This window comes from Phyllostomus discolor, chromosome 8 (genome assembly GCF_004126475.2).
Source record: "Phyllostomus discolor isolate MPI-MPIP mPhyDis1 chromosome 8, mPhyDis1.pri.v3, whole genome shotgun sequence".
Lineage (NCBI taxonomy): Eukaryota > Metazoa > Chordata > Mammalia > Chiroptera > Phyllostomidae > Phyllostomus > Phyllostomus discolor.
Window position 1 is genome coordinate 51,686,804 of NC_040910.2, and position 22,197 is coordinate 51,709,000.

Sequence of the window (22,197 nt, forward strand, 5' to 3'; positions counted from 1 at the left end):
CATGGTGTAGTTTCAGTCCAAGTGGGTGAGAAGGCCAGAGAACAGGCGAGCTGATGGTGGTGTTTCTCTAAAGGCTGGCAAGCTGAAGGTCCAGGGCGAGTCAGTGCTTTAGTTTGTTCCAGTTCCAAAAAACCCCCTAATATTCTCATTCTAAGGTAGTCAGGTAGGAGGAATTCTCTCTTATTCCAGAGAGGATCAGCCTTTTTGTTCTATTCAAGCCTTCAACTGATTGGATGAGGCCCACTCATGTTAAGGAGGGCAATCTGCTTCAATCAGTTTCCAGATTCAAATGTTAATTTCACCCAGAAACACCCTCCAATAAACACTCAGAGCAACTTCTGTTCAAATATCTGGGTATCCCAAGGCCCAGTCCTGGTGAGGTATACATTTAACCATTACAGTTATTGTCTGTCGTCTTATAGCCAATCTAGTGGGTGTGAAGAGATATCTCACTGTGGTCTTCATTTGAGTTTCCCTAACTGTTAATGATGTTGGGCACATTTTCATGTAGTTAATAGTCATTTGTATCTTTTCTTTGATGAAAAATAAGTTCATGTCCATTGCCTACTTTTTTAATTGGGTTGTTTGTCTTTTTCTTTTTTAAAAATTTTTATTCATTTGTTTTAGACAGAGGGGAAGGGAGGGAGAAAGAGGGAGAGAAACATCAATATGCAGTTGCCTCTCATGCACCCCCTACTGGGGACCTGACTTGGCCAGCAACCCAGGCATGTGCCCTGACTGGGAATCAAACTGGCGACTTTTTGGTTCGCAGGCCAGTGCTCAATCCACTGAGCCACATCAGCCAGGGCAATCTTCTTCTTATTGAGCTTAATGTGTTTTGTGATTTTTCTTGTGAGCTCATATTAATTGACATATTTTTAATGTGGTACCTTTGGGAGCCAGGTTGAGGGTGTATTTCTCATGGAAGGATCAGAATTTACCTCTGCCTGGAACCCAGAGGCACTACAGACATAGGTCCACTTTCAGTTACATCCTCACTGTAATTTCTAAGCCAAACAGGTAATGTGATATTCTCCTTTAATCTTTCTGTGGTTCGGGTGACTGTATTTTCTGAACAACAACAACAACAAAGTCAAAATACTTGGTCAGAATGGAAGTACTTATGGGGACCAAGGGCCAGAGTGTTTGAAGTCCTGAGTGCCTGGGAAGCCCAGACTGTGTGTAGCTATAGGGCCATCTTTACTCTGAGTTTTCCAGCCTGGCAGGATCAGGTGGACAGAATTTTGTGTTATGAAAATATCATCTGCAATTTAATTTGAAATACTTTAACAGCATGATATGTGTGTGTTGTTTTTAATTGCTATCCTAGCAATGGTAAAATAACAGTTGAAATGCCCTGATGAGGAATACAAACTCCAGGAGAGGTTGATTAGCTGTTGCAAGGTTCTAAGTAGGTGTCCACTCTTTAAAGAGCTTTGAACGTCTTTATCTCCAATCAACGTTGAGACTATATAGGTTTTCCTTTGGTGAAATACACAGTATGTGTGGTGTACTGATTGGCAACAAATACTGTGCAGAGGTCACCTATTCCTTCATGACAGGATATAGAAACCTAGGGAACCAAATGCATATATGCCCTTTATAATGGTGCTCTGGTTTAGATGACAAAACCTATGGATTCATAAAGTTATTTGAGGATTGCTATTGTGAAGATCTGTTGAATCCTGCCCCTAAAATATTACTTCCCAAGTACGGAATGAATCTTTTATGAAAGGTTTGGGAAGAGTACCTAGAACCACAGGGAGCTGGGGCTTTATCAAGGGTTACAGAACAGTTTATATAGCTGTTTTTGAGTGTACCTGCTATTAAATGTTTGCATGAACAACAGAATAAATCTGCCTATATGTTATTATAACATAAAGTTGTGCAGTAGAACTTACAATATTATGACATGTTAAACAAATGACATCTACAAAGAGTGACAGAGGTATTCTGCTAATAGATTCCTGCTTTGAAAATCCTCCTGCTCCAATAATTTTCAAACTCTATTCTGATTTGGGAAGGAGAGGCGAGTCCTTGGATGAACGGGTTAAAACAAGGTATGAGGTAGCTGAGGCTTGGGAAAGGCTTCTGCGGAACACCATGCAGAGCATTTGCTCATCTCTACAGTGCAAGTCAGGATATCAGAAGCTTGACCCCAACCACGACAAACTGGGATTGGAGAGGGGTGCAATTATTTGCCAAAATGGTTGGGAGAGGGGGAGAAATTTTTATTTCTTTGGGTAAAAATATGCAATAATAGCAGAATTAAACACCAATTTACATAACTTGAAGAAAGCTCTTCTTGGCTCACAGATTTAGAAATCAATAAATAAGGATAGGCAACATTTATTGCAGACAATCTACTCCTTGTGCTAAGTATTTTACATACATCATCTCATGAATGTATGTACATTTCCATACAATTCTATAAGTGGATGCTTTATTCCTATTTTATATGTAAGGAAAGTGGAGCGCAGAGTTCACGCCATTAGGTGTTTGTAAACCAAAGCTTACTCTTTTTTACCTACCACCTATATCCCTATATCCTCTAACTGGAAAGGATGGGACAAGTCAATTTCAACATGAGCGAGTGAGCTTAATTTGTTTACAGGAGTTGCCCAACGACAGGGCATCAGGATCTTTAAAACGTGACACATTTTAATGCTTTGGTACACTCCTAACTTCAGGACCTCCATTTCTAGCACCCCTTCAGTACAGACCTCCAGTGGAGCGAGACTGCTAGAAAGGGAGCGGCTCTTTTTGCAGGCGAGCCAATGAGATGTCTGGATCTTGTGAGCGGCATGTGTTTGTCCAATGGGCTCTGCGCTGAGACCCGCGAGGGGACCGGAAATTCGGGTCTGAGCATGTGGGCCCTTGGGTGTGGCGGCTGCGTTGAGCGCAGGGTATTTCTAAGCCCTGCAGAGGCAGGCGAGGGCTCTGGCCTTGGTGAGTGATGTCTACGCGGGTGTGGAAGGCCAGGGAGGCCGAGGTAGCTCCGGTACAGGCCAGTGGGCTTCGGCTGTAGCTCGTGGTGGCGCGTGGCCCTGCACGCCCACGGCCAACCTGACCCTCCCCCAAAGGCGCGAGGGGCCTTACACGCCCAGTGGGCCAGGAGCAGGAAGTGGTCATTTGAGGCTGCGTGTGCGGGCGGACGCAGGACCTCGGACTTCAGGAGGTAGGAAGGTGGCCGCCTGAAGAGTGAGGGAACTCTCGCGGGGTTTGAGTGTTCGCACGTGTTAATTGGACCGCAGTGGTGGGCAGGACCTCGGGTTTGGGGGATGGTGCTTTTCTCAGAGGTGGAAGGCGGGTAGGATTTGCCCTTGGGGTGGGGGCGGGGGCTTCCTTCCGGTTAGGCCCCAGTCCTAATGGCCCAGCCGGGAGCTCGGGAGCTCGCAGCTGGAGGTGGGAAGGTAGGCCTCGCCTAGGACCTTGTCCTTTTGGACCTTGCCTTGTTCGCTGATCAAAGAAGGGCATTCTGGAGCGGATGCCCACCTCTGTTATCGTGATGACGGAGGAGTGGGGAGCAAGGAAGATTCCAGAAGTCCTTAATTGGTAGGGGTTATAACACTTCTCAGTGTGTCTCATGTAGGCACCTGATTGTTCTGGATTACACAGGTGGTGCTGGGAAGGTGTGAGCCAAAAGGCCAGGCTCACTGAAAAGGAGCTTAAGAAATTAAAGGGGAGAGTCTTTGAGAAAGGGAGACATATCCTGGTTTTTTTAGTGTAAAAGAAGATAGCTCAGTTAAAAATCTTTTCGACCGATCCCGGACCCTCCACCTATCGTTTTGGCTTAAGAATTGTGTGTTCTTTCTTTACATGCGTGACCCGATTTCTCTGTACCTAACTCGTAAGACAGGTTTGCAAAAGTTAAGGAGCTTAAGTTTTCAGTTAAGAAAGGTTTCTTCGGGATCGGGGTGGGTGAGGACAATGAAGGAGGACCCCTTAGGAAGGATTCCTGAAATCTGTAGTGATTTTGAAGAGTACCTGAGATTTGGGAGGCCGGAAAGAGCCTCATTCCATTACCTAGGGGAGAAAAAAGTGTTAAATCTCCCCTGACATTCAGCAGGTATTGTAGGCTCAAAGCAGAAAGGGTCTGTACCCTGGAGACCTTAGTTTGGTGGAGTTTGAAAAGCTTTATAGGAAGGAATGGGACAAGATGCAGAGAAGCTGCTAAGGACATCAAAGAGGAGATGGAATAATTGAATGTGATAATGAGCTGGCAAAAATTAGCTCTCTGGTAAAGGAAAAAGGTAAAAAACAAAGCAAACCCATAACTATTTATTGACATAATTACAGTATGTCTGTGCTAACTATTAGTTTTCTAATGCTCATACATAAACTGTACTTCTGTCTAAAACAGGTCGTTAACATATGGGACTGAGCTCTCCAGGGGGTTGTTTGGGTAGGAAACAGGAAAATTCAAGGAGGACTTAACCTCTAAGGGGAGTATTTAGAATATTCTGGGCTAAATAGAAACTTTTGATGTGACCACGATGTAGGAGGCTGGTTGTATCACTGGTCTGACCAAAAGTAAGTCTGTCTTTAATAATTTGTGAGTCTGTCTTGAAGGAAAAGGAAAACGATCGGGAATGTTTAATTTTTGCAAAATGCTGGCAGGTAATTAACCAGAACAGGATCGACAACCGTGTTCTCTGCAGCCTTCCAATGGATCCTGTCCGACCACCCTTCAGGGGCCCTTCCCCTGGGCACCCGTTTGAGTGTGTACGGATGCCAGGCTCTTGGCCACAAGCTCCTAAACCTTTGGCCTCCACCCTGGGCAGAGCAAGACCTGTAGGCAGAGGCTGCCTGTTTGGAAAACCAGAGGAGCCAAGATCACAGAGCGGGCTTGTGCAAAGGGTAAGGCCACGTCTGACACATAGTAGCAGCATGTAGCTTATCATCAGAGAAAATAATGGATCTCAAAGTGCTTAGAAAACTTTGAAGTTTTCTTCTAAGTTTCTTCTAAGACTTAGAAGAAGTCTTCTAAGTGAAGGCCTATATATGAAAATGAAGGTGGGTTGGTTTGTTTGGGTTTTTTCCCCCCCTTTAACAAGTAATTGTATCTTCTGAGCATATACTTCAAATTCTAGTTGTGAGTCTAGAAAAAGTCCCTCATGATGAATGCCAAATGGATTTGGGTAAATGCCTTAGTCCTCTAGCTTATATAAATGTACGTATAAATATAAATATATAAGTGATAGGTTTAAAGATATATCCTGTTGCTCTTCCTGAGTGTTTAGATTTTTACTCTGGATTTGGCTTTGCAGTATTAAGCAGCCACTCCTGCCTCTGAGGTGTAATACTTGTTAAGAACTTTTTTTTAGAATGCTCTTTGCCCAGATCTTTTAAAAAAGAGGATCTTTAGCTATTGCTACTGTTTGTGTCTGCATTCTTAATCTCCTAATTATACAGAAATTTTAAGATGGTATTTGTCTATAATTAATAAATCTCAAAGAATAAAGAGTTAGCAAATACAGGGAAACCTAGTAACATAGTTATGACAGTTTTAAGTAGAGTTCACAGTGCCAAATATAATGTTCTGTAAAAAGAAAATTTGATGACAATAATCTTGTCCTGTTACTTGGATGAAGTCTGAGTACTGAAGACTCGAATTGCTGGAGTCTTTGTGTGGCAGTCTGAACTAGTGGAACAGCAGTAAACTTGAAGACTACTATAGGAAAACAGTAGGAAGTTTTGTTGGTGGTTGTTAAAAATAACCCCATATACCTTGAAATGATCCAGAGTTTTTGAAAATTTATTAACTAATATACTCATTTCCTCCTGAGTATACTGGTCTACCTTGGGTATACTGGAAATAAACCAGAAAAATGTAAAAGTTAATTCTGTTATATATCAAATCATAGACTTTAGCTATTTATGCTTAAAAACCTAATATAACATACTTACTACATATTTTTTAAAAAACTAAGTATTTAAACATTTTTATGAGATTTTTATTTATTGTAACATTAATAGAATTTAAAGAAGATGATTTTTATCATTTACCAAGACTTTAAGAAAACCATCAGTGTTTCTGGGGTTTTAAACTATATCTTGGAATGACTTTATTCTTTGACTTTCCATAGGAATCCGTGGGTTTGGTCTCCATGTTCCAAGGACTAGGCCTTGAAACAGAGTCCCAGACCCCTGTGAAACGGGAGGTGCCTTCTTTAGGTATGTGGAAAACTAACTTGAGGAAACGTGGTAGTATGTATGATTGCTTTATTCTTAAATTCATACAGTTTATCTTCAGAAAAATAACTATACAACATGTTCAACTCACTGTCATAGCTGGGGTTTGATCCTTCCTTTCAGGCAGAGGCATTTTAGGCCGAGGCTTGTCTATCAGTGTGGTGCACAAGGAAAAAGAAGAACCCCGTCCTGCTTTTCTGGACTCATCAGTGTTGGCAGCCGGGGATAGCAAGATGGCAGAGGCCTCCATTGGTTGGAATAGGTGGGTAAAGGTTACTTCTCGGGAAATTGTCAAATTCAGATGAAGTATCTTTCTAAGTCCAATGGGTAACTCTAAAAAGGTGGTATTGTCCTGGCCAAGTGGCTCAGTTGGTTGGAGCATTGCCTTGTACACCAAGGCATTGCAGATTTGATTTCCGGTTGGGGCGTGTGCCTGGGTTGTGGGTTTCATCCCTGGTGGAGTCTCATATAGGAGGCAACTGATAGTGTTTCTCTCTTTCTCTCTCCCCCTTTCTCTCTCAAATCGATAAAACAGGTCCTTTAAATTTTAAAAAGTAACTTTTTTAATTGAAAAGTTTATATTATCTCACAAACTCTGCATGGTTTTATATTAAACAACAAATACTTTCCAGAAGTAGTTAGCAGCTACTGATCAGCTACTCATTGGAAAAGGGCAAAAAAGTAGTTCTTCCCTGGGTACTTTACAACTTCATGTGCCCTCTGAAAAAGTTAAACTGTTATAGTGATTCTTTAATCTAAGGAAGTCAAACCCCCACCTCAATTCCACAATGAAAGTTTGGCTCTGAGAGGCAGTATTAGTAGTAGTTGGTGAGTGAGTCAAGTTGGCATATTGATCTTGGAGAGAATCCCAAGGCTTTCGTCCCTCTTGCTGACTCCTCCAGGAAGAGAATGTGGACTTGGAGGAATCATTTAGATGGGGCAGAGATAGAAGCATGATTCAGGAGGTCCTGATTTGCCTCTTCTCGACTTTTCAGAATGCTTGGAAGAGGGAGTTCAGACATGCCTGTGTTGCCATTGGGAAGAGCAGCTGGTGGCATAGGCAGAGGCGTGTACAAGGCTCCTGGTGCTGTCAGCGTGCCTTCTTGCGGTCCTGCCCAGCAGCCGTCACTGCCACTGCTGCCCCTGTCCTCGCTACACTCTCTGGATCACCTTCCATTGGGGACTGCAGAGCACCAAAAAAAGTAAGTCAGGTACTCAGCTGTCTCTGCTTGGGAGGGAAGTGGGGGCAGCGGGGCTTCTCATAGTATTATAAATGTTGTTTCTGTTGTGTCTGAAGTCCCCTGGGTGGTAGGTGCTACAAGATTGTTTGCTTTGTTTTTTTTGCTCATGGGGAAAATGACAAAGAGGTAGGGCAGTCCCTCCACGTCCCTGCTGAAGGGAAATGGGATTAGTGATACATAGACAGTATGTACTAGAGAGTGGACTTGTGATTTCCCATTTCCTTCCTTGTTCAGACGTAGACAGTTCTGCGTCATAGTGAAGATAAGGAAATCACTTAGGAAAAATATCACATAATTCATTTTTCTCTATATAATTAATTCTCGTGTTCTTAGTTAGCTGGCCTAGTTTATTCCAGTGATATTACTCGGACAAATAGGGTGACCTTGCTTCTTTAGAGATTGCTACTAGTCTTCTGTCTACTAGCTGCTAGTCATTTATCTAGTAGCCTTCAAACTTTGCTTTTGTATGCTTCAATTCTTGCTTTGTGTGTCTGTAAGCAAAGTATAAAATATTACTTACCTGTTTGTGTATGTTTCTGGTATGGGTTTGTTTGTTTGTTTGTTTGTTTTTGGCATGTGTGGGTGCTTTTGTTTTTTATTTTCCAGAGAGCTTTTTATGAAGCAAGGGTCAAAAGGAAAACCTCAACCTTTGGGATTGAACCTTATCAAAATACAGTGTCATAATGAAGCAGTTTATCAGTATCATGTGACTTTCAGGTATTCACAGCTTTTTTCTCTGTATTGTTCACTTCTTAGAGAACAGTAATGAAATCTTTACTAAATGGAATTACTAAATATTTTTTTGTATGATTCCTGATGAACTTCTCCCCTGTCCCCAAAATAATGCATGTATGAGGATCCTTGCAATAAGTTTAACATTTAAAAAAATTTTTTTTAGCCGGGGAGGGTGTGGCTCAGTGGATTGAGCACTGGCTTTGGAGCCAAAGGGTGGCAGGTTGGATTCTCAGTCCGGGCACATGCCTGGGTTGTGGCCAGGTCCCCACTAGGGGGCATGTGAGAGGCAACCACACATTGATGTTTCCCTCTGTATCTCCCTTTTCCTCTCTAAAAATGAAATAAAATCTTAAAATTTTTTTTAATTTAGTTATATTACCAATTCAGATTTTAACCTAATAGGTGCAGTTTTATGCATGAGATTCGAGGTGATTTACTATGAAGTTAAGTTTAAGTTCAGGGCCTTATACTTCAGTAGAGCCCATTCCATGACCTTTTAACTTATTTTGTGTCTGTAATATTGTATTCTTCTTAAACAGAGTCCCTCTTCCCCAGTAGTGTGAGAGGACCTGAGTCCTCCCTACTTGAGTCCCACATCACTATTTGACAGCTCTCCATTGACAGTCTAGGGTTAAATTTGATGATGAGAAAAATCAGAGAAAATAACTTTACTGTCATATCGATAGCTTTAGGGTTGACCATTACTTTTTTAAAATTAAGAATTCATATTAGTTTGTGTTCTCTCTCAAAATGTTAGGAGAGTCATTAGCTGAAAGTATGAAAATGAATGAGTGTTTTGGAGTATCTGTGGAGAAACTAGGAAGATGGAAGAGTGAACTTTTTAAAAAATAGCATTGATTTTAGAGAGAGAGGAAGGGAGAGAGGCATCAAAGTGAGAAAGGAGAAACATTGATTGGTTGTCTCCCATGCGCACCTCGACCAGGGATCAAATCCATAGCCTCAGTATGTGCCCTGACCAGGGATCGAACCTGCAGTCTTTTGGTATACAGGACAATGCTCCAGCCAACTGAGCAACCCAGCCAGGGCAGAAAACTGAAGTTTTGGAGGACAGCTACTAATTGGTACATGAGGAAGAAGTGGAGTGAAAGAGAAGAAAGGAAGCTAGAGGGAAACCCCCTGAAGACAATTATAAAGACCAAAGGAAGGGCCCGTTTAAATGGGGAGGAGGTGGTTAACTTTGGCCATAGGAAAAAAAGTTACAGAATTTGCTTCGAAGAGCACCGTTGGGGATCTTCTAGTACTTTGTAGAGTTATGGAGACAAAACTAGATTAAAAGAACAAAGAGCATAGGAATGACCAGTGAATTGGCCACTTACTTAAAAAGTGTGTAAGAGGAATGAGAAATGGTACAATGAAGAGTGTTGCTTTAAAGGTTTCTATGCAGTAAGAAAGTGGAGCTGAGAACACATGACAGGTGATGAGAAGGATTTAGAAGAGTGGGTGAAATTGAACCTTGGGGAGTGGAAGGTATTGGAATGGCTTGTTCTGGAACATAAGGGAAGTTGAGCATTAATGAGAAGGAAGAACTGTTTACTTGGAAATGGACTGACAAATGTTAAGGAAACAGAAAAGGGTGTGAGAGTCTTCATAGGTCTCTGTCTTGGCCGGGAGAAGACATGGGCTCTATAAATTTTGAGATTGTACACCTGAACCTTTGAAGCTGCCATGTGCAGAGGACGCCTGGTCCTTGAGAGAGTTCTGAGAGGATGTGTCACAGTGGCCAGGTCATCCTGTAGCTTCCTTGTACCACAGGAAAGGGGTCTGGAAAGACATCTTTGAATACTGTGTTTATATACATGCACATGTATGATTTTTTTTGAAGAAGCAGTTTGAAATACAATGTTAACATGTAAGTGTTTGGTTTTGGGGACAACTACATTGGATTACCACTTGGTTTTTTAAATCCTTATTCATTTATTTGAACGTCCGTGACCCTTTTTAGCCTTGGACTTGTTTAAACTTTGCAGCAGTGGAACAAGGTTGTGTGTTACTGTGTTGTAATGGGACAGACGTGGTACAAAATAACTGCTAGAGTTTTTCAGAACTGTAAGGTTTGTGGTAATGAATCAGTAAAAAGTTGAAATTTCCATGAGTGAAAATGGTTAGGGAAAATCCCATAATACAGTTTTGTAGGGACATAGCCATACTCATTGGTTTACATATTGTCTCTGGTGCTTCTGTGCTGTGTCAGCGGAGTTGAGTTGTTGCAACAGAGACCATACAGCCAGTGAAGCCTAAACTGTTTACTACCTGGCCCTTTGAAGGAAAAGTTTTCTGACCTCATGTTCTAAACTCTGGGAGAATGTTACAGCATTTGTCTTTGGGGGCGGAAATCATGGGTGGTTTTTACTTTTTGTGAGCAAGTATCCTTGGGGTCAAAGTGTTTTTTTAGTCAAGAGTATTTGACTTTTTAATATGACCACTAGATGGAGCAGTAGTTACAGAGACTGCTTTTCTAACCTGTAGTTAAGACTGCTGTTTGAATGAAATTGAAGTAAAATCCTTTTTGTTATTTTCTAGCCCCAATGTGGAGTGCAAAAGCATGAGGTTTGGCATGTTGAAGGACCATCAAGCTGTCACTGGAAACGTCACTGCTTTTGATGGATCCATTCTCTACCTGCCTGTTAAGCTTCAACAAGTGAGACCAAACAGAAAATGTACTTTTGGATGAAACCTAAGGGTGTTCTGGTGCTTTGAGTGATAGGAAATCATAAACTTCCTGAACATTTGAGTTGTACTTTCCTGTTCCTAGAGGAAAGTCAGACTTCTCCATGACAAAGAAACGACAAACTGAGAAACTTTACATTTGGGTTCTTTTAAGAATTCCTTTCTTGCGTAAGAGGAGTGGTTGGAATCCTTTGACCTCAGTGATAATGAATGGTTTTAAGATTTAAGATTTAAAAAGATGTTTTGCTAGTTCTCCATTGGATATCTCTCACCAAATCCAGTCTTTTAAAGAAATATTTGTTTGTTTGTTTGTTTATTTTTAGAGAGGGGAGGGAGGGAGAAAGAAAGGGAGAGAAACATCAGTGTGTGGTTGCCTCTCATGTGCCCCCTACTGGGGACCCAGCTTGCAACCCAGGCACGTGCCCTGACTGGGAATCAAGCTGGTGACTCTTTGGTTTGCCAGTCTGCGCTCAATCCACTGAGCCATTCCAGCCAGGGCATCACCAAATCCAGTCTTAAATCCTGGTTGTCATGCTGTGATTTTGTCCGGTGTGAGGAGCAAAGTGAGGGGGAAATAGAAAACATATTTAAAATATTCTAATGTTTTCTGAGACACAGTTGGATTAGATTAGGGCTTGGTGGTTTTGTCATTTCTTTTTACTTGCATATATTTATTTGGTAGGTTCTTGAGTTAAAAAGTCAAAGGAAAACCGATGGTGCTGAGATCAGCATTAAGATTCAGTTGACCAAGATCCTGGAGCCCTGTTCTGACTTGTGCATTCCCTTCTACAATGTTGTTTTTCGTCGGTGAGAAAACAGCTAATGTCTTATTTCCTTTACCCTCAGTCTTGTAACAATGTTCTGTAAGAAGCTTAGGTGGTACTGCACTATAGTTAATATAGAGATGAGTTTGGAAACATTTAATACATAAATGAATGTTATTCAGGCTAGGTTACTCAAAAGTTATCTCAAGTGATTGACCAGATTTGGGTACGTAAAAGTAGGTTTGAGGTAGTTGGATGGGGGGTGTGTTGAGGAACTTTAAAAACAGGTGTTGAAAATGCACATGTAATGGTGTTAGTGATGGGGCTACTTGAAAAGGCAGTGTGTAAAAATTTTTGCTGGAAGAATTTTTTCCCAGAGACAGGTCATAACTTTTAAAGTTTTTTTAGACTCCCTAATTTTCTTAATGTTTTCCCCCCAACCACCCCTTTTTTTATGAAGACACAAAATCTAATTTCTATCCAGTAAGCTGAACAACTGTCAGGAACAAACATAACTTCCTCTGCCGAACTGATAGCCACAAATTGAGAAGCTGACTCCTATGACTTTTTTAGTTAATGATGAAAACAATATAAATTGAGCCTGGAAAATCAACTCAGTTCTTGGTTACCTAGTGAATAGGAAAAGCTGCAGTCAGTTGCATACACCCTGAGATAGATGCCAGGGCAGCTTTTCTCATTCTTTTGTCAAGAGTGTTCTCATCGTGAAAGCTACATTTTGTGTATGTTGAGGGCACTGATGTTCTGACTCTTCAGGCTTCCAGAGGAAATGGTGCTAGAAGTAACAGAGCCTAATTTTTGGGATTCTTCTGCTAGAAAACCCATTCTTGCTCTTTATTTCAGAGTAATGAAACTTTTAGATATGAAGCTTGTGGGGAGGAACTTCTATGACCCGACAAACGCTATGGTACTGCAGCAACACAGGTCAGTGGTGTGTTCCTCTTCCTCACTTTAGAATGTCTGGAAAGAAATTTTTCATTGAAATCACCATCTTTAGGACAAAAATCTCAGCAGCACTTTAGGATAGTGAATACAATTTATCAGTTAAATCTCTTCTGTAGTTTAGTATTTTGGTAAGTTCCCAATGATGTTGATTTAATTGAATTTGTTTCCTGGTACTTTCTCATTGTTAACTAGGGAAGGGCAGTATCTGTTCCAAGCATTGTTTCAGATGAGGGCATGGAATTGTCTATGATTCTTTTAAAACCCTAAGGTAAAGCCCATGTGTCTCTTCAGATTGCAGATCTGGCCAGGCTATGCAGCTAGCATTCGGAGGACAGATGGTGGTCTCTTCCTGCTAGCTGATGTCTCCCATAAGGTCATTCGCAATGATTCTGTGCTGAACGTCATGTGAGTGAATGGTGGGATCTACCTTTAACAAGCTAATACGTTTCTGAAAAGCTCAGTAATACCTGGTAATAAATACAGAGTAGCCATTGTTCTCTTCAGGTTTTAGTTGTAGAACAGATGAAGAATGCTGGATGGGAGTGTGCCATTGCCTAAGTCCTGCCAAGTTAGGGGGGGTTGTGTTCTCAGTTAAGAAGGCTTGGCTTAGTACAAATATACCCTAAGTTTTTGTTTAAATGTGTTACTGTAGCAAATATTTACTGTAGTAAGTATAGATATGTATTATTTGTCATGGCTACATGAAGTGCATCTGTGATTTATTTATTAAACTATACTTAGAAATGGAATTACTTTTTTTTTTACATTTGTTGATTTTTGGAGAGAGGAAGGGGGCAAGAGACATCTGTTTGTTGTTCCACTTATATATGCATATTCATTAGTTGATTCTTGTATGTCCCATGATGGGGGATCAAACCTGTAACCTTGGTGTATCAGAACAATGCTCTAACCAACTGAATTCCTTAATGAAAAGGCTGAATATTTGATGCCCTGGCCGAGTAGCTCAGTTGGTTAGTGTTGTCCTGATGCACCAAGGTGGCAGGTTCTGTGCAGCAGTAGGTAGAACAACAAATTGATGTCTCTCTCCTCTCTCAAATCAATTTTTAAAAAGGCTGAACATTTTTAAAGACTTTACATATTTAATATAACAGGATGTTTAAAATATATTGACAAATTACCCTCTGGAAGTTTGTTTTATTTATTCAGTTCATTTTCCCACCAGCTGTGTACAACTACTGGGTGTTACTAGGTTTATAAATCTCTGCTTATCTGATAAATTTATTCACTCTTTTACTCAGCTTTGGTCGTATACCAGAGTTGCAGGACATATCTGCTAACAAAACAAAGAAAGATCCCTTTCCTCATGTAGTTTATGTTGTAATCAGGTCAGAAAAAATGATAAATAATAAGCATCGTGAGTCAACTGTATCATACACTAGAAGTGAGGAGAGAGACCTATAGAAGCAAGAACAAAGCTGACACAGGGTGGGGGAGATGAGGAGCACTAGAGGAGGGCCCATGGGGTGGGAGTGGAGAGCTGTAATTTAAGTAGAGTAATCAAGCTCATTTGAGCCAACTCTTGCTGGAAATGAGTTAGCCAGGTGACTGTATAGGTAAAAGGGACTTTGGCAGAGGGACAGCTGGGATAAAGGTCTTAAAACAGAAGTATATGCTTGGCTCATTCCGGAAGAGGCAGGGAAGCCATGTGGCTGGACCAGAGCCAGGTCAAAGTATGGAAGGATGGAGCAGCTGGAGGACAGAGGACTCTGTGGGGCTAGTGTAAGGATTTTAGCTTTTTTCCAGAGTCAGATGCAGGCATTGTAGCAAGGAGGTAAGTGGTGTGACTTGAGTATAGGGATAATAAATTCGTAGGTTGGGAAGAAGTGGGGAGACCAACCTGGAGGTTGCTGTAATCCTCTGGGGGAATGAGGGAGGCAGCAGGTGAGGTGCTGAGAAGTGCTTGGCTTCTGGGTATATTTTGAAAGCAGCATTCAGCCAATTTCCTCACTGATGCGGGCTGTGACAGAGGTTGAGGGTGGCTCAAACTTTTGGGGGGAATTTGTAATGATTTATGCTATCTCTTTTTGATCATGGGGGGCTGTGTCTCTTCTGTCATGTGGCACCTAGTTTATTCCTAGAATATAGTAAGTGTTCAAGAATATTACTATTTATGTTTTCTGCCTTCATCTTTCTACCTAAATAGGTCTAGTTATTTTATGTTTTACATTTTCCAGTGTTAACCTTCTGGAATTTATCTTGGTGGGATCACCATGATTGTCTTAGTGCTATTAGAGGATTTATTGAAAAATATTTTTCTTTAGATTTAAATCACTACCTTTGTCATATTCTAAAATACTTGGAATTATTTCTGAATACTTCATTTTGATTCACTGGTTAACACCAGTGTGATGCTGTTTTAATTATTTTAATTTATTAGGTTTTAATATCTGTCAAGGAGTTTCATTTTCAGAATTTTTGTAGTGAATACCACCCACATTCTGTTTTGTGTGATTTGTTGAGTAATTTAGTGAAAATAAGAAAAAAGTCACTGGCATTTAATTAGCATTGACTGGGGATAATGTTTATTGAGTCTTCCCATTCACAGATATGGCATGTCTTTCCATTTATTGAAATTTGTTCTATTTTTTATTAAAGTTTTACTTTTGTAAAAGTAAAAGCTGGCATAGCTCAGTGGATTGAGCGTGGGCTGCGAACCAAAGCATCGCAGGTTCGATTCCCAGTCAGGGCACATGCCTGGGTTGCAGGCCATGGCCCCCAGCAACCGCACATTGATGTTTCTCTCTCTCTGTCTTTCTCCCTCCCTTCCCTCTCTGAAAATAAATAGATAAAATCTTTAAAAAAAATCTTTAAAAAAACCCCCCCAAAACCTTTTACTTTTGTAAAGAGTTTTATAAAAAGTAAAAAACTCTTTACTTTCGTAAAACTTTTAGTCTTTATTTTATTGTGACAATGCAAAATCTATATGTATAGGTGAGCTATGTAGTATATGCTATGATTATTTTTGTTTTCTGCGTAATTGTTTAACTTGGATATAAAAATTGTCTTTCTTCCTTTTCTAAGTACATAATTGTTTATGTACTCGCCACTAATTTAACCTCAAATTCTGCTCATGCTACATTCCAGTGCTATTTTGTCAATTTCATCCTTCCCTCTCCCAAATTCTATTTCTTGGATTGTCTAAATAGAATTACCCCTAGCTTTGAGCACCTGTTCTCCAAGGTAGTTGGAAGCACTGTGTCAGACCTTGCCCCATTATGTCTGCACACAAACCCTGCGGTGTTTGTGACCCTGGTCCTCAGTCCAGCTGCAGTGTCCAAGCACTCAGGCACAGAGAGCCTGACCATGGTGTCAGGTGTGGGGTTCTGCTGTCTGAGTCCTCCCTGATACCCTTACTGCTGTTATAGGCTTGGGGTTTTGCACCTCTCCTCCCCTGTACCTTTTCTGCTCTTGAGAACCACTGGAGACCACGAAAGAGCAGTTCTTCTGCTAGAGGTCAGAAATGCTCTGCCCTTAGACATGCAGCAGTTTCTGTCCGTACCAGGGATGGCCCAGGGATGGATCACGTATTTTTCAAAGGGTAGTGAGCCAACCAAAGTTTGCCAAATAAGATTAAGTTTTATATTTTGCTACTGAGTTCTCAGTACAGTCGTCCCTCGCTATATCGTGGTTCACTTATTGCGGCTTCACTGTATCACAGGTTTTTTTTTAAAGTATATATGATTCTGTATTGTAGAGTTTTTGCTATATCAGGGGATTTTGCAATATATAGGTATTTATATAATACTTATGATTTTAATTATTTTTGCCTACAAAATTTAAAACTATACAAAACGTTAATTCAAACATATTAAAAGAATATTAAATTGAAATAAAATACAGTATGTATTTCATCAGCGGATGAATACCGTACTGTACACAATGGAAATGCAGTACACCATTACTGCTTGCACAAGTTTGCCAATGTGAGATTGTACACGGCACACTATTGGCTGATGGAATGGAAGGCGGCCAACTGTAGCACTGTGTTGTGTATCCTGGGCGCTGATTGGCTCAGTGACCGTAGCGTCAGTCTGTTTGCTCTCCAGCACTGTGCCCATACATTCAGCATCTGTCCTTGCCCACTTCACATCGATGTCTGATTGCAGTGCGTAGTGTTGCTCTGCAGTGTTGTGTTTTTGTGAAATTTTCATAAAGGTCTGAATTTATTTCAAGCCCTACGATGCCACCCAAATGTTCTATGCCTACTAAGGCTTCTGGCAGTGAACAGCAAAGAAAAGGTGGAACTTCTCAACATGTTAAAGGAAGGCAGAAGCTACATGGCTGTAGGCCTCCATTAGGGATCAACGAATCTACTGTTCGCTACATAAAGAAAGATGAGAATATTAGGTCTACGCCAACAACAACTTTTAACAAGACTGCAAAGAGGCTGGTCATTTCCTGCAATAAGGCCATTGTGAGGATGGAGTCTGCATTGGCCCTATGGATAAATGACTGCAGGAAGAAAAATATCTCGCTGGATACCAGCACCATCCAGACGAAGGCCAAGAAACTTTATGATAGTTTTTTGCAACTATCATAAAGCATGGATGTTCACAACAGTGATAAGGATGACGACGAGGATGACGATGCAGAATCAGGACCATCGAGTGTTTTTCCCACCAGACCAACCCCATTCAGTGCCAACAAGTGCTGATTTGACTAATTTCAGAGACGCTTTGGACTCAAGAGCATTTGTCTGCATGGAGAAGCTGCCTCTGCGGATAAAAAGCAGTGCCAGCAACTCCCCATAACTACGCTTCATCACTCGGATGAAGAGCTCAGTTATGCCCACGCCTTTAGCGGAAATAGAAGTTATTGCCCAGGGCGAAGATACTGTACCACCTGATGAAGCGCCTTGATGAAGTGGTGCCTTCAGAAGAGCTGTAATGCTCTTCTTGGCTATGCAGTGCATTCATTTCATTGTCATCATCTTCATCGCCATCAGTACTGCACAACTACATAATTCATGATCTTCATCATTCAAGTTGTAGTATATTTCATCGGTGAGTACCCATATAGAATTTTATATGTTGTTAAAATTGTGTAGGTTTAAGAGTGTAGAAAGTCTTTAAGAGCATGTGAAGTGTTTATAAGAGTGTGGGAAAGGTTAATAAGAGAGTAGAAAAGGTTTATAGGGGTGTGGGAAGGGTTTATAAAGCCCTTAAAAATATATATAAATAATAAATATAATGCTTCTACTTGATGGATTTTCACCTGTCATGGGAGTCTCTGGAATGTAACTCCTGAGATAGGTGAGGGATCACTGTAATGTATGTAGTGACCCATCCCCACATCACTCAGTATCATCTTAGAAATCTCGGGGTCTGTGAAAACCAGACTCGCTTTGGTTGGGTCTGGCTGCTCTGAAGGCCGGCTGGACAGCCATGGCCCTGGGGCTCCTCCAGGTTGCAGTGAGGGCTTCCTTCCCTCCAGCAGATCTGCCGTCATTGGGATCCGTGACTACTTTTTTCTGGGTTTGCTTGTTTTGGGGAAGGCTGTATTGCAGGAAATGTTTTTGATGTCTTACATATTTGAAATATTTTTATTTTACCTTAAAATTGGGGCATAAAATTCTAGGTTGGAGATAGTTTTCCCTCAGAATTTTTAAAGCATTTCTCTAGTGCCTCTTTTTGAAAAAAGAATATTTACATTTGCATATTCTTTCACAGTGAAATTTGTTTCTTTATTTAAATTTAACTCTTTGGGTGTCATAGTGATGTTCTATTTGAATGCATCTTATTTCCGGGTTTTTCCACTTATTTATCCTCTAGGTGAGTAAGCAGCCATTTCCTATACCATCATTCTATCTTTTTAACCTTATTTATATTCTTTGAGAAAGCTCAAAACTCTCTTTTGATATTGCTTCATCCCTTCTTTTTCTTTTCCCATATTTTTTCCCAACTTTATCTGTTAAATAGTGTATAGGTATTACACTTTGAACAATTTATTATTGTAATTTAGTAATTTATTTTAATATTGGTAACACAAGCTCTTTCTCATTTATGTTTTTATCTTCCTTTATCTTTTCTATAACTATTTTCACATTTATTTTCCAAATTAATTTTAGAATCTTTTTGCTGAACTTCCCTAAAATGCCATTGCAATTTTGCTCCATTGTTTTGCTTTCTGATTTGCCGCTGAAAGAAATTTAAAGCCATTCTGATTTCTGATTCCAGAAATTTTGTAGGTTCCTACCCCCACATCCCCTTGGAAGCTTTGGGAGCTTCTCTTTACTTCGGTCTTCTGAAATTTTATATATTCTTCATTTTTTTCATATTGCTTAGAAATCTGATTATTTTTCCTTTGCCTGAAGAACTCTCTGTAGTATTTCCTTTACTGTAGAATCTGCTGGTGACATATTCTCTCAGTTTTTGTTTATTTAATAATGGGTTGGCTAAAAAGTCCATATGGCTTTTTCAGTAAAATAAAAAGACATTTTTCATTTTCACCAATAACTTTATTGATTTGGATATTTTGAGTGTGTTGGCTATCTCCCGCATGGCAGAACATTGATTGTTCTCAATTAATGTCTTGATTTGATCACTTTCAATTTCAGCTGGTTTTCCTGACCAGCTGTGAAGCATCATCCAGTGAGGATATCACTTTTGACACATTTGATCAATCACAGCATCTCCATATACTGCACAAATCTTTTTCGGCATTTCAGTTGCATTTTTAAAAACTATTTTATTTAGTTACTTTTTAGAGAGGGGGAAGGGAGAGAGAAAGAGAGGGAGAGAAACATCAAAGTGTGGTTGCCTCTCATATGCAACCACAGTGGAGGACCTGGCCTGCAACCTAGGCATGTGCCCCAACCGGGAATCCAACTGGCGACCCTTTGGTTTGCAGGCCAGCACTCAGTTCACTGAGCCACACCAGCCAGGGCTCAGTTGCATTTTTACCTCTTGAAATAATAAAGCGTAATATGGTGAAAAATGTGTATTTTTTTCCATCTTCAATATTTAAATGGCTACTCAAAAATTCACCTGTTTTAATAAGTTTTTAGAAAAATGCACACTAATAAGACAGCTGTCATAATACAATCTAACAAAACTGTTTTGAATGAAGTTACAAGCACTACTAGAGCCATCTTAAGGAAAAAACCCAAATTTTTTTGCCAACCCAATGAAAAGTGTTTTATTTCTTGCCTTAAACTGAGAATTCTAGGTTTGGCAGTTACTTTCTTTAAGCACTTCGAGGATATCTCATCATCTTTTAGCACACAGTGTTTCTGTTGACAAATCAACTAACTACTGGCGTGACTGGAGTCTTCTAAAGGTATTAAGTCCTTTTTTGCTTTTGTCTTCAGTTTTCAGAAGTTTTACTGCAGTGTGTCTAGATGTGGTTTCCCAGTATTTATACTCTTGGCCCTTCTGTAACTCTCTTTTGAGTGTGGGCTAAATCTGTTAACTTGTTTCTAATGAATATGGCAGAAGTGATGGGTTGTCCCTTTAAAAAAAAATTTGACGCATAATTGATATAGTATCCTACTAGTTTATTCCCCTTACACTCAAGTCAGTAAACTTATCCTTAGGTGAAGATTAAAAAAAAGGAAATATAAGTCCCTAAAGATACATGATTTGCAAGTATGTTCTCCCATTTCTTTTAATTTCATTTCTTTTAATGAAAAGGAGCGGACATTTTTATTTTGATGGAGTCTAATATATCAGTTTTTTTCTTTCATGGATTATGTTTTGGTGTCATATTTAAGAAATTATTGCCTAACTCAAGATCACAAGATTTTCTATGTTTTATTTTAGACTTACAGTTTTCACTCTTACGTTTAGGTTTGTGATCCAGTTGAGTTACCTTTAGTGAAAGATAGTAGGTAATGATCTAGGTTCATTTTGTTGTATGTGGACATCCAGTGATCACAAAATTATGCCTTTCTTACTGATTTACCTCGACACCTTTGTCATAAATGTGTGGGTTATTTATTTCTATCTCATATAGTTTTATTTTTTTTAAAGATTTTATTTACCTTTAGACAGAGGGGAAAGGATGGAGAAAGAGAGAGACACAAGTGTGTGAGACCTACATCAGTTGGCTGCCCGTCACACACCCTCAGCTGGGGACCTGGCCTGCAACCCAGGCATGTGCCCTGACTGGGGGGTCAAACCTGCTACCTTTTGGTTCTCAGGCCAGTGCTCAATCCACTGAGCCACACCAGCCGGGGCTCTTTCTCATACAATTTTGAGCTATAAATTTCTCTCTGACCACTGCATTAGTTACAGCCCCTGATTTTTTGATATACTAGTTTTGCTTCCTTTCAGTTCAGGTTATTTCCCTCGTGCTTTCTTTAGATTACTGAGTATGCTATTTAATTTCCAAATATTTGGAGATTTCCTGTTTTTGTTTCTGGTTTCTAGTCTTACTCTGTTGTGGTTGGAGAACATATTTTGTATTGTTCCCACGCCCCTTCCCAGCTCTGAAGAACCACTAATCTACTTTCTGTCTCTATAGATTAACCTGCTCTGGGCATTTCATATAAATGAAACTGTACAGTATGTGGTCCTTTGTGACTGGATTCTTCATTTTCATTTTTGAAGGATAGTTTCACAGGATACAGGTTTTTTTGCTTCACATTTATTTTTTTCTGTACTTTGAACATGTCATTACACAGCCTTCTGGCCTCAGTTGTTTCTGATGAGAAGTAGGTGGTTAGTCATACTGCTTCTCCTGTATATAATACATCATTTTTCTCTTATTGCTGTCTAGGTGTTCTCTTTGGCTTTGACTTTTGGCAGTTTGTCCATGATGTGTCTAGGTGTAGCTCTCATTGTGTGTAGCAAAATTGGTAGTTATTGAGGTTCTTGGATCTATAAGTTAATGTTTCTCATCAAATTTGGGAAATTTTAAACCACTGTGTCTTTTAATATTTTGTTTCTTACTCTCCTTCTGCACCTCTTATTACATGTTTTTAGGACTCTTCATATTGTCTCACAGGATTTTGAGGCTTCAGTTGTCTTGAATCTTTTTCTGTCTTTTAGATCAGATATCTTCTGTTGATTTATTTTTATGTCTGTGATTATTTGTTTTTCTGTTTTAAATCTGCTGGTGAGCTCATCATACCAGCTTTCCATTTTGATTATTGTACTTTCAAATTCTATAATTTCTGTCTGTTTTGCTCCTTAGTTTCTATTACTTTATTGAGATTCCATTTTTGTTGACTCAACTGTCATCTTATTTTCCTTTAGTTATTTCAACTTACTTGTAATTGCTGCTTTGAATTCTTTGTGTGCAAAGTCTAATATCTGAGCTCTTCAGGATAAGTTTCAATTGACTTTATTTCTCCTGATTATTGGTCACACTTTCCTGTTTCTTTGCATATCTAATAGTATATAATTGAAAACTAAACACTTCAGATAATATATTGTAGCAAATCTGGATTTTGTTTTTTTTTTCTGAGTTTTAAAAAATTCTGATTTGTCCCTACTTAAACTGTGGGCTCTTTATCCTCTGTGATGTGTAGCTACTGATGTTTCTGCTTAATTGTCCTATCCTTATCTTTTTAGTTTAACCTCCCTTCCTTGGGGCTACACTTTTGTATAGCCTACTGGTTTACACAGTGATTTGGGCTGAAGTTGTAC

The 22,197-nt window shown here is 39.9% G+C and overlaps 1 protein-coding gene across 1 annotated transcript in view; it reads left to right on the forward strand.

Annotated features, from left to right (window-relative positions):
* The first annotated feature begins 920 nt into the window (after positions 1 to 920).
* Positions 921 to 22,197, forward strand: part of PIWIL2 (piwi like RNA-mediated gene silencing 2) — a 67,340-nt gene continuing 46,063 nt past the window's right edge. Inside the window, exons 1-9 of the mRNA XM_036032670.1 lie at positions 921 to 4,860; positions 6,090 to 6,177; positions 6,319 to 6,457; positions 7,191 to 7,397; positions 8,043 to 8,153; positions 10,713 to 10,830; positions 11,542 to 11,666; positions 12,485 to 12,565; positions 12,878 to 12,991. Of these exons, the coding sequence (XP_035888563.1) occupies positions 4,669 to 4,860; positions 6,090 to 6,177; positions 6,319 to 6,457; positions 7,191 to 7,397; positions 8,043 to 8,153; positions 10,713 to 10,830; positions 11,542 to 11,666; positions 12,485 to 12,565; positions 12,878 to 12,991 (1,175 nt within the window). The 5' untranslated portion in view covers positions 921 to 4,668. The remainder of the gene's footprint in view (positions 4,861 to 6,089; positions 6,178 to 6,318; positions 6,458 to 7,190; positions 7,398 to 8,042; positions 8,154 to 10,712; positions 10,831 to 11,541; positions 11,667 to 12,484; positions 12,566 to 12,877; positions 12,992 to 22,197) is intronic.